We start from the raw sequence: 12,714 nt of genomic DNA, 5'->3' as shown, positions 1-12,714 counted from the left end.
TTTTTTTTAAAATATAGCTTTACGTTTCAGCCCTCCATTATATCCCCTTTTAAGCTTTACATTTACGGGCACGGCAAGCTCTCGAAACTCATCAGATTATGTAGATCGAGTCAATCATCTTGCAAAAATGTGTTAATTTTCAAAAATAGGCTATAAAAGTGCAAAACTATGAAAACAAAATCTAGATTATGTACATATGGCTCAGCTTGTGGACAGGAAAACAGGTATATAGTGTACATTTTCCTGACGCAAAGCACTTCGTTGCAATGCCAGCAGACTCATCAAACCAGGCCTCCCTTTAACACGGGAGTGAAAACTTGCGTGAGGGACTCCCCACATTGCATAAGGAAAAAAAACTAGGATTCTTGAGGCCTTTCCCTTTGCTCTACGGAGAAGCACAGGGCAGGGGAAACCAACAGTGCAAATTTCCTTTTCAAAACAGTTTCTTAATAAAATATCTTGTGGCTGGCTCACTCCCTGTGAGCACACGGACAGCACGCTAGAGGGTATAAGTCTAAAACGTGGTATGGCCAACGGGAGGCAGCAGTCTCTAAAACCCGAGCAGGGGCGTGTGGAGACGGGGTCTCTCACGGCCAGGCGTCTCCCAGGTCCTGGAGACTCAGCCACAGCACCTCATTCTCAACCCACGTGTCTGTCAAGGACACGTCCGTCCAAGGTGAACGCCTCACCCGCCAGACACAGCAAGATTGCCACACACAAACCTAAAATTTCCCAAAAAAAATCTGTCGTTCCCTTTAAAATTGCTTCCTTCTCAATATTTGCAATTTGCATTGTGTACCTGCGGATGGTAAACTGTCTTATGCGAATGGAGCCAAATACCCATTCCCCTACCCCCAAACAGAATTTTCTAACAGAAACGATCCATTTGGTAGAAAACCAACTTCAGGAGCTGCAGTTTTGGTGGCTCCTGGCACAGGGTGGCTCTACAGGAAGCAGCTGTCCTTCGGGCACACCCAGGAGGCCCTGGGGCCGGCCAGGGAGCAGCCTGACCACCGCAGACCACATGGAGTCAAGGCTTTTGTTGACCCTTTTGTTAAAGACCACAAAGATTGTACAAGATTCAACATAACACAAATCACCGGGAATTTTTAAAAAACATACATTGAAATGAAAGAGCGCAAACAGCAGAAACCGCTCAAAGCGACGAGCGACGAGAAGCGGGAGACGTGGCACGGGACGCGCGGGTCGCGAAGGAGATATTTACAGTCTACCTGAGGTGCGAGCATCGCGTACTCTCCCCACCCACCTCCCCAACCCAAAGGATTTCTTTTCAGCAGCGCTCAAGTATGCAAAAACTCCACTTATTTGGTCAACTCTTAAAAAAAAAATAAAATATTATTCAGGGACAAACTAGAGCTCTGCAGTCCCTGTCTGTGTTTAGCCAACTGTTCCAACTCGTTTTTATTGCTTTTGGTACAAACGTTAACAGAACAACTTTACAAAACTGTAGTGTCCCTTGCATGGTTCGTCGTCTGTCGGATGAACAGTACGGTCACAGCTTATGTCAGTAGCTTCCACCACTCGCTTTCCCAAAGGATGAACTGAAATTCAATTTCACGGAGCACGCAGTTACGTCCATCTAAGACCTAAAGGAAGCAAGGTTGAAAAAGTAAGATGCAATGAACGCACTGGCTGAGAAAATTTCAGAAAAAACCAAAGTCTAATAAATACAATTAACTAAGGCATCACACACTGGAGCTCCAAGTGTACAAAGCAGAGCCGCACTGGCGGTTAAATTCAGCACAAATGCCACACTCCCTAACAGAGTCACAAGTTAGTGGCCAAGGCAGTTGCTACTGCCCAGAAAGCCTGAACACTGATACACTGCAAAAAAAAAAAGAAATGGAACTGGTCAGAGATATTCAAACTTCTGTTCATGAAACCCCTAGTTCCTGCTCAAGAAAACTGCAGGCAACACCATGCCAGTGCTGGGACACACAGGGAAGACAAAGGCGCTTGGCCTGGGACCCGCATACACGGGAGGCACCAAAGGGAGGGGCCCTCCCCACGCCATTCCCAGAACTGACAGAAACAACCATGAGCAGGTGCCCAGGACTGGAAAGAGGTGGCCAGGAGAAGAGGGAGCCGGCCAGAGCTGACAGAGGGGCAGGGCCACTCGCTGTCACTGTCCACTTTAAGTTGCTCTCTGGTTGTCTCTCTGGGGGGGCGTGGCTGCACATGTCCCCACTCACTCCCACTCTGCTTCTGCGACCCCAGGGGGAGTGGCAGACAGTCCTGCCCAGCAGGAACATCCTTTAAGGTCCCACAGGTGTCCCATGGTAGAAACCCTGGCCACTACCACACGCATCCGTCTGTCCATCCGTCCATCCATCTGTCCATCCACCCTCCCGTCCGTCCGTCCATCCATCCATCCACATGCCTGTGCCTGGCAGACAGCAGGCGCTCAGCGGGCTGCTGGTGATGGTTTTATAGGAAAGAGTTCTTGCAAAGAACTCAATAAGCTTGCCTGCCAGCCAGCCTCATCCTTTAACTTGAGGACAAAACACAGCCCCGTGAGCCCTCATGCAGGCGACTTCACTGAGCAAACTAAACAGACACATCAACCTCTTCACAGGGACCACTCTGACAGTGCCTCCTGACAAAGCCACGGGCAAAATGAGCCTTCTGCCTGCCCTGGTCCCAACCAGCCTCCCCCAAATGATAAGGGGTCTGCAACAGCTTTGAACAGCGTTGCACTCAACAGCCCAGGTCCCTGACCCCAGGGAAAGCCGGATGATGACACCGCACAGCATCATGGTGCTGATAACAGGTGCACGGGGCGGGTCTCCTGCTGTGACAGGTGAGCCGGGCCCCCACAGGGAACACTTCCTTTGACAACCAGCACCAAGCCAGGCTGCGTCCATTTGAGTGGCTGGAATTCTCAGGTTTTTATAAACTTAACACCCTAAAAAAAATCTGTGATTGCAATCAGTTTCATTTTGTTACGCTGCACAAGCCAGATGGTTTCAAAGAAATAACACCACACATTATATGTAAGTGAAACATATGCTCACCTTCTCCCCCCAAAGGGAATTCAAGTTTTCTTGTCATTTGGTCGGTAATGTGCATTCCCAACACAATTCTCATAGTTCCTCTTCTGCAGCATGCTGCTGGACAGTTGCTGATAGGACACGGGCCTCTTCCCTAATCGGAAGGAAGAGATCACATGAGCCATGGCCGGGCCGTGCGCGCGCACTTGGAGTGGACGCTTCCCAGCACAGGTGTGGCCACAGCACACGTCACAGGCCCCAAGCACACGTATTACGACAGAATTCTGAGTCCCTCAGTTCCCAAGTCTCATCAATAATGACTTTAAAAGCTAAGAAACTGACAGCCTAAGCTTTCTTTACCTTTTTTTTCAATTTGGAAGGCAGAGAGTGACCGAGGTCTCCCACCTGCCGGTGCCCTGTTCGGATGCCCACTACTGCCAGGGTGGAGCCAGACCAGAGCCAGGAACCAGAAGCGCCAACCAGGCTTCCAACAGTGAGTGCCAGGGACCCACTCAACTTGAGCCATCATCTGATACCTTCACAGGTGTTTGCAGGAAAGCTGGGATTGGGAGCAGGCCCTGACCCTGGTACTCTGCCACAGCACATGGGTGTCCCAAGCAGCATACCGACCCCTGTGCCATAAACCAAAACTGTGCGAGCCGAACAAACGACCGTTACAGGGAGACCCCAGTGCTCACAGAGCACAGGAAGCTCCACCCTAGCACCCCCCAGTCCTCTACCATGGTGGGCTGGGGTCACTGGAGTGTGTGTGTGAAAGCTTAGCTTTCTCCATGAGCTTCTCACAGACCACTGGGCAAGGGGCTCTCCTAAGCGGTCACCACAGGGGCAGGACGAAGGCAGGCACTGGGGTTCCCTGGGTCCCCCGGGACCCTCGAATGCACCTCCCAACATACCCAGCACACAGTGACTGCTCCACACCACAATGCTGCAAGGCAGACGTTCCACAGCAGGAACCCCACGGCAGTCCACAGGACTGGCTCTCACGCACACCCTCCCACAGATGGAATCCGCCTACCACGCAGCACAGCCCGAGGGAGCACCAAACCATTCAGCAGAACCTTTGGTCAGTGGTTCCAACACTCACACCCCACACTGCAGAGCAGGCCCCAGTGTGGCACCCACAAAGCAGCCGTCAAACTCTGCCCACCCTGCGAGGGGGCAGCAACAGTGACGCAGATGTCACGGCCTGTGCTTATAGGGGTGCAAGCACCCCACGGGCCCGTCGAGGTGAGGAGAAGAGCGCTGTGGGGCCCCTGGAATTCCAACAAGAAACAGATGACAGCAGAGGCTCGGCCTTCTCCAGGATGAATCCCACAGAGAGAACACACCACGCCCCTGGAGCAGCACACCGCGTCTTGCAGAGTTAGCTTCCGGAGGACCACAACTAGTGCCCTAAGCACCCCCCAGGGCTTAGGACTCGGGTGTCACGTGCCATCAGCACACAGCGCCCAGTGCAGTACCTTCTAACGCCGCGCTGGAGCCTGGGCTGCTGACAGGTGCACACGGGTAGAGGGGCCCCGCGCTGCCGTGGGACTTCTGCACAGTCAGCACGCTGGAAGACTCGAGCTCGGCAGCACCCAGGAACCTTGGTTTGGGGGTTAGCGATGATGAGCACACATACTCCTGTGGCAACAGCGACGTAATGCCCCTGACGACGTGGTACTTGGGCACCTCGTAGCCTCTCTTGTAGTTGGGCCCAGGCAGGTCAATGTCAAGCGAGACCACGTTGGATTTCAGTCTTTTGGGCAGCGGCTCGGTTAACTCCACAGTGCTGCCGCCTGCATTCCGGTGACCGAAACAGTCCCTTCCCTGAGGGGCCCACGGGCTCTCGCCCCTGGCAGCACTCTCGCCCGAGCCGCTGCCAGGCATGGGCTGAGGTGCGGCGGCTGCCGCAGGCTTCAGCTTCACCTCGGCTCGTCTTGCCTTCTCGGGCGTGGGACAGGCACTGGCTTTCACAAACACCTCGGGCTGCTGCGGCCTGGGGGTGGCCCCGGAGCCCCCAGCACTCTGCAGTGGCCTATGTGACTTCAGGTTACTCGGGGCTAAAGTGCTGGAGTCTGTCCCTGAGGCCAGAAGGGCTTTGCCCGGCCCCAAGGGGCTCTGCTTGGCTTTCTCCAATGGCAGGGATTTGGGCTGCGCTTGGAAGGCTGGCTTGGGCTTAGGTTTATGAAAGCCAGCCAAGGGAGGCACATCTTTGCCCAGCAGTGCCGGCGGGCAGCCGGTCCGGCGACTCCGGAGCAGCGCCTTACTCCTGCAGGTCTTCTGGGAGTCGGGGTTGTACCTGTGCTCCAGCCTCTGGTGCATCATCAGGACCTCGGGGTAAAAGGTCCTGAAGGTACAAAACGGGCAGGTGATACTTGGGATTAAGTTTTTACTCAAAGAAATTGCAGGGCAAGTGTGCAGAGGCCCCAGAGACAAGTTCAAAGGCTTCTCCTGGCACTCCGGGCCGGGCAGGCACTCCGGGCCGGGCTGGCACCTGCCGGCTCCTGCACCCCCCAGCTTGTCTCCACAGCTGCCGCGAGCACGCCGGGTGGCGCTGCTCTCTGCGGGCGGAGCCACCGCTGCTGCCACCTTGCACGCAGGGCTACTGGCCTCAACTTCCCCCGCGGGTCTCTTCTTGAGCAGGTCCAAGTAGGCAGGGGTAGCAGCTCCGCTCGCACTCTCGGTAATGTCATCAGCTTCATGCTTATTGAAGTCCTGAGTATCTTTGTGCGCTGGTGACTGGACAGAGCTGCCCAGAACATTTGGGAACACAGAAGGCATCTCCTTGAGCTGCTTGGCAGGTGGGCTGCCTTTGGCATCTTTGGCACCATCAAAAAATCTTTTCAAATTTTTGGTCTGTGCACAGTCAGCGGTGGCGAGCACGTCCTCGGGCTCCTGGCTCCTGCCGTCCCCCTTGGCCTCGGCAGCAGCATCCGCCTGCCTGTCCTTGTGGTGTCTCTCCAAGTGGTACCGCAGAGACGTCTTCTGCGCTGCAGCATAGTCACAAAATTCACATTTGTATGGTTTTTCACCTAAAACAAGAAACGTTGCTACATTACCGAAGTTTGAGAAGCATCAGCACAGCCCTTCGGAACCAGACAACGGGCACCTTCCCTTACTGCATCCAGTGAGCTCCCTGCGGGCTTCTCCTGACCTGAGTCTGTCGAGGAACTACATACTGTGTATCTGAACGAGAATATGTCTCTTTAACAGAAAAAAAAATACCAGTCACAGTTTTAACTTACTGAATCTCCTTAACAGATCTGTGAAACTGAGTACCCACGGGCCAGAACTGCGTGGAGGTAGGTTAAGCCACCGCCCGCTGTGAGGACCACATCAAGTCTGGGCAAACCACTGGCAATCCACCTCCCTGCGCGTGCACCAAGGCAGGCAGAACAGCCCACATGCCTGCGCGCCCAGCAAACGTGGGAGACCCCAACAGAATTCTCAGCTGGTGGCACTTTGTGAGTGAACCAACAGATTGAAGATCTGTCTGTCTGTTCCTCTCTAACTCTGCCTCAAACAAACACAGCTAAGAGAACTAATGGAAAATTAACAAGGGATGACCATGGTGTAAGTGAAACGACCCAGTGGAACATCCATAAGTTTCCAGTGCAAGATTTCATCCAGCTCATCTCCCCTCAGCCTGATTTCTATTAATGTGCCCTGTGGAGGGAGTTAATGGGCAATGGTCCCTGCCACCACCAAGCGAGACCTGGGTCGAGTGCTGGGTTCCTGGATTTGCCAGGGTACAGCCCTGGCTACTGAGGCACCTGGGAAGTGAACCAGTGTTGGGAAGCTCCCTCTCACTCCCAGCCTTTAAATCGGGTGAAATAATTAAAAATAAAAAAATTTAAAGGCCAAATAAACTGGTCAGTTAACACAACTGAACACTTGGAAATTTGATGGAATTCAAAGCCTAGTCCAAGAAGAGGCTCCTGGTTCCTGGCTTCAGATTGCCTCAGCTCTGGGTGTTGTGGCCACTTGGGGGGTGAATCATCAGATGGAAGATCTCTCTTCTGTCTCTCCTCCTCTCTGTGTATCTGACTTTCTAATAAAAATAAGTAAATATTTTTTAAAAAGAATTTAAGTATAAATTACCTAAGAATTTACTTATCAAAGTAGTAACAACATGTGGCCATAAAATGTAGTAACAGCTCTGGGAAGACACTTGCTTAGCCGGCCCACATCCCAGCGAGCCTGGCCTATGAGGTCCTGATGCGGCTCCCTGCCAGCAGGCCCTGGGAAGCAGCAGGTGGTGGCTCAAACTCTTGGGGCCCTCCCTCCACACAGCAGACCTGCACTGAGGTCCTGGCTCTAGACCTCGGCCCAGCCACGGCAGGCATCTGGGACGCGAACCAGAAAACGGAAGCGGTCTCTCTCTTACATAGATAAATTTTCGGAAAATGATTAGCTAAAACCGAGTGGTTTACTGGAGGTGAGTCGGGGTAGCCTAAGCCGGCTGCCAGCTTGGAGAGGGGCTGAACAAGGCTTGGGGGTGACAGTTGCCACTCTGTCCAGCCCTGCAGAGCTCCTCTAACCACGTCTGCGACACCAGGATCCTCTTAATCAATACATGCAGGGGGAAATAAAAGATCTTTACCTGTATGCGTTCTGAGATGAATATTGAGGTAATAATTTGAACGGAAAAACTTTCCACAATAACTACACTCTCTCGAGGACGTGAGATGCTTTATTTTTCCTCCGTCATCATTTTTATCTTAAAGCAGAAAGAAAAATATTTACGTAAGGAGACAGCCAAGGTACACGAACGAAGGCATGCCGACTTACACCTCCCTCCTGGGAACCTTTCTGGAAAGTGGGAGAACATTCTGTCCCCATCTCAAGCCACAGCCCGGCAGCTGCCAGCCACGGCTGGATGTGCACGGTCATGGGCCCTTTGTCAACCTTCGTCCCAAGAAAAGGCCGCTGGTAAGGTGCACCTGCAAGGCCTCTTCCTGTTCACAGCATCCCTCGGCCACAGACAGGACACCCGGAAAACGGGCACTAAGCGGCTTCCACAGACGCCAAAAAGCTGCCAATCCCCCCAGTCTCCATATCGGGAAACTGACTTTTTAACCGAGATTAAACAAGACACCACCAGAGGGCGGCAAGCACAGCCTGATCGTCAAGAGAAGCACCAACTGGGCAAGCACCTAGGAAAGTTTGTCAAAATTTAGCCAGGTTTTGGGAAGCACAAAGTCTGACAAGTCACGATCTGTAACCAGACATCAGCTGCTGAAACAAGATGACCGCCACAGCGTGCCACGAGAGCCCGGGCACCGCAGCCACACGCCACTGAGGAACACAGCCAGAACTTTGTAGAGAAATGGGATTGGAAGATATGCTCATTTCCCATGAAGCTTTGGAAGGCTCCATCCACAAAGGCGTCCTTCCTGCAGGCCTTAAAACTGGCATTACAACAGGAACACACCAACCCTAGGATTCAGCGTTACTGGGGCAAGCAGCAATGCCAGCATCCCAGATGAGGTAACTTCTTCACGTTTCAGCTGCTCCTGCTAACGTCTGGGCACACAGCACCTATGTCCCTGCCACCCCAGGAGAACCACATGATACTCCTGGCCCCTGGCTTCGACCTGACTCAACCCGGGCCATTATGGCCGTTTGGGCAATGAGTCAGCAGATGAAAGACTAACCTTCAAATAAATTAATTTTTAAAAAACCCAGCATCATGGAACAGGTTATTTTGTCTTGAAAAACTTATTTCCAATGCATTGATTTCTTCCCTGATTCTCCCACATCTCACATGCCACACTGCTCACAGCTCATCCATTTTAAACAAGAAACCAGCATGGTGGCTCAACAAGCTAATCCTCCAATAGGTGCCAGCATTCCATATGGGTGCCAGTTCATGTCCCGGCTGCTCCATTTCCCACCCAGCTCTCAGCTTATGGCCTGGAAAGGACACTATACCCATGTGGGAGATCCAGAAGAAGCTCCTGGCTCTGTCTTCAGAGCAGCTCAGCCCCAGCCATTGTGGCCATTTAGGGAGTCAGCTGTGGATGGAAGGTTTTTCTGTCTCTCACCCTCTATGAATCTGCCTTTCAATTTATTTATTTGTTTATTTATTTATTTATACACACACATATACATATATACACATATACATATATACACACGCACACACATACATATATTAAAGCAGCCTATAATTGGCAGAGCTCGGTGAGTCTTCAGGCAAAGTGAGGGCAGAACCCAAATGTTGTCCTCTTGTCATACACAAATGCCCCTTCAGGAAAACGTCTTTACTAAGATGCACCACTGAATCTTGGAAATTCATTTTCCATCTTCCTTAAAAACTAAAGAAAGCCAGGACAGTCGTCCTGTAAGATACACCTAGACTAGAATACCCTGTGACAAACTCTGGAAACCAATCCCAAGTGGAGACGATCCCTGACCAGCATGCTTTGGGTCTGCACCTTGCTGCAACTTTTGACTTTCAACTACATGTCTAGACCCTACGATGCGTATCACCCCTAAAGTGATGAGATGCTTTCACATTACAAGACCATGGAGCTGTGTGCCAGTCTGCGTCCTGCCACTCTAACGAGCAGCAAGAAGGTTTTTGCCCACGGCCTGCTGGAATGATCCCTGACAATCTAAAGACCAGTCAAGGAACCCATTTTGCAAACAAGAAAATCGGGTCAAAGATGGGTTGAAGATGGACTCGGTCCCAGACCCGGCGGCCGCAGCTTGGGGCCTGCAAGCCACAGCCAGACCTCCTGCCCCACCTACGGACCGGCCACTGCATGCCTCCCAGGCCCCTGAGCGGATGCCATCATCTGCTTAGGCTCAGCGCTTAAAGCCTCCTATATGATGTCACCAAGTTTTCTAAACTCCTGAAAAACTGAAGGTTTGTAGTATGCTATGAGCTAGGCTTCCTGTATCCCAGGAAACAAAACACTGAATATCTGCTAGAGAAACAACTGCCTTTCTGTGAGCACATGTAGGCACTGGCTAAGCACAAGTCAGCCACAGTCAGAGCCAACGCAGTCCCCAGGAGCCCTCACCTGGTCAGGGCCAGTGAGTGACAGCACTTCTCCCAGGCCAACAACTCAGGCTCTCCTCAGGCACCTGCTGACCGGAGTTTAAGGTTCAGCAGCAGACTCCTTTTGGCATACAGAGTATGTGGTTCGGAGCAGCTCCGCACTCAGCCCCCGCAGCTGCTCAGCGAGGCTCAGGCCGTGCCAGAGCAGACAGCCCGCCCTGGTCAGCGACGCCATGTCCCAACCACACCTTCCTGGGTTTACAGACGCACCACCAGCGTTCCTGTCAGACAGGAAAGGACCGCCACAAGCCTGCCCCTCACGGCTCCCCTAACAGTAGCTTTCCCGCTCATTCCCAGCATCTCCAGTGGTCTCCCAAACCCACCTGAAATGAACACATGGGAAGTGGCCTCAACAGAAACAGAAGGACCCCCGAGAGCTCAAGGCTGCGTCTGGGTCACCTGGTGCCAGGTGACTTCGGGGGCACCGTGCTCCCTGCCGTGGCTCTGCCCCGGACGCCCAAGAGGTGCTGTGCCCCCGCCCAGCTTCGCCCTCGGATGGCCAGCATGACAACCAAACTGTCAGAAGAGAGGGCACAACCACCCAGCTGTGAAAATGCTATAGGCTCCTGTGCAAATTACAGTCACCTGGGGCCCTTGTGAGCAAAATGTAAAAATCAAACTTCTCCCAACAGGGACAAACCCTCATCAGCCTTCGGTCACGAGCCATTCTTAGAAGACCAGTGAGGCCACACACCTGCTCTGCAGCCCTCCCCACCAGGGCCCCAGGGAGCAGCTCACCCAGGTGCAGCCCGTCGGCAAGTCCATCCTCGGAGCCATCCTCGGAGGCACCTTCGCCCCGGTCTGCAGCTCCGCCTTCGTCCAGGCTGGTGGCGAGCTCTGGCGAGCACGTGCCGGGCTGCCTTCCGTCCAGGGACGTGGTTGGAGACGCGGCCTCCGCTCTCCTATCCTTCTTGTGCACGCGTGAGTGCAAGACCAGCTGGTGGTAGGTGCGGAAGGCCTTGCCGCACTCGGCGCAGTGCGTGGGCTTCTCTTTGTTGGTGGACAGTTTGGGGTCTGCATCCCCCAGAGGCGCGTCACCGCTCGAGTGCCTGGGCTTGTCCTTCTCCTGTGCGAGCCCTGCACAGCCAGCTTTCGCTCTGGACTTCCCAGAGCCTTCGGACTTGCTGCCACTCCAAATTTCTCCCAGTTCTTCTTTCTCCGAGCAAGAATCATCATTGTCAGTACTTCCTTCTTGGCCAGATTCCTTCACTTCCTCTTGGGCAACGGCGACTTTGCCTTTCGTAGCCAGCTGCCAAGCCTGGTAGGTGGTGAACGGGTCGAGCTGAGGTATGCATTTCACCGGCTTCTTGGCGCACTCAGCGTACGATTTTGGTCTCAAGTTTAAAAGCCGCAGGAACTCTTCTTCCCGGGGAGCTGGTGTGCCCTCCGGCTGGGCGTCGCTCTGTGCACTGCTGGCACCGGGAGCAGCTTCTTTGGTGTGCGCTTTGCTGTGCTCCATCAGGCTCTCTTTATTGGGAAATACAAAGCCACAAACCATGCATATTTTGTAAGGAGACGAGATGGTCCCCGCCACGTGTGCCTGGACCACCTCGTTGATGGTCACCGGGCTCTCCAGGCCCGGCTGCGGCTTGTTCCTGGCCCCCGACTTGCCGTTGTGGGTCCGCATGTGATTCTTGAGGAACCACGGCTCCTTGAACCTCCGGCCGCACATGCCGCACCCGTAAGTGAAAGAGTCCTTGTGTTTCTTCATGTGCATCTCGACATCAAACGCCACTCGGAACGTCTGCCCACACACTTCACAGCTCAAGTCCTCGTTTTCTTTGCAATTCTTGTCCTTTGGGGGCTCGGCACATAACTGGCTCTTGTCCAGAGGGCTAAGATACTTGGCTTCCACCCGCAGGACAGCCGGCTCACAGAGGGTGGGCCGATGCTGCAGGAGCACGTGCTTATTGAGGTCCTCTGAGTGGCTGAAGGACTGACTGCAGAACATGCAGTCCAGCGGCATGCAGCCCTCCACCTGGATGATGCTGCGCTCCTGCGTGGCTCTGAAGGGAACAGTGGCCGCCCCTCGTATCAGCATGGCATCATCCATCTCGACCTGGGTGCCCAGTGAGCTGCCGATGACTTCCGGCCCGTCCATGTACACGAGGAGGGACTGTGTGGGCATGTTTCCTGCCGCACTGGGGACTGTCCGGAGAACCTCAATCCGCCACTCAGGGACTTGTGGGACTGGAATAAGGCCACTTGTAAGACTGGCTCCCACCTCCAGCAGCCCCGCTTTACAACCGGAGCAAGTGATCAGGACAAAAGCTCAAAGGCAAGTGCGTGCTGCTGGCACTTCTCTTTGGGCGCTGTGGAAGCTCGCTGAGGGAGACTCCGCAGACAAGCATGCACACTCCCAGGAGTTGGGTTCAAGTAGGAATCAGCACAAAGCACTAGTTCTCGTCGTCTCCATGGAGGCGATTTCACTGAGTAACAAGTCAACTGCAGCAACGCAGAGATGGGATCTGCAACACTTGGGGAGAAAACAGAAGCCGTCAGCTGCATCCAGAGAAGGCCGTTGGAGGGGACGCAGGGCCGCCTGCCACGTTAGAGGCACTCCGCTCAGCTGCTTCCCTTCCAACACACCGTGTGTCTTGTTACACACATTTGTTAAAAATGTTAAACCAC

The 12,714-nt window shown here is 53.5% G+C and overlaps 1 protein-coding gene across 1 annotated transcript; it reads right to left on the bottom strand.

Annotated features, from left to right (window-relative positions):
• Positions 1–3,045: 3,045 nt before the first annotated feature.
• Positions 3,046–12,513, bottom strand: ZNF217 (zinc finger protein 217). The gene is made up of 4 exons (XM_004585908.2): positions 10,822–12,513; positions 7,618–7,734; positions 4,493–6,046; positions 3,046–3,165 (listed from the first exon to the last, which is right to left on the bottom strand). Exons 1-4 carry the CDS (start codon positions 12,209–12,211, stop codon positions 3,056–3,058), a joined length of 3,171 nt encoding a protein of 1,056 aa, XP_004585965.2. The 5' UTR covers positions 12,212–12,513; the 3' UTR covers positions 3,046–3,055.
• Positions 12,514–12,714: the final 201 nt, after the last annotated feature.

Source organism: Ochotona princeps, chromosome 22 (assembly GCF_030435755.1).
Source record: "Ochotona princeps isolate mOchPri1 chromosome 22, mOchPri1.hap1, whole genome shotgun sequence".
NCBI lineage: Eukaryota > Metazoa > Chordata > Mammalia > Lagomorpha > Ochotonidae > Ochotona > Ochotona princeps.
The sequence above is the reverse complement of the archived record's forward strand: the minus strand, read 5'-3'. Positions and strand labels throughout refer to the sequence as shown.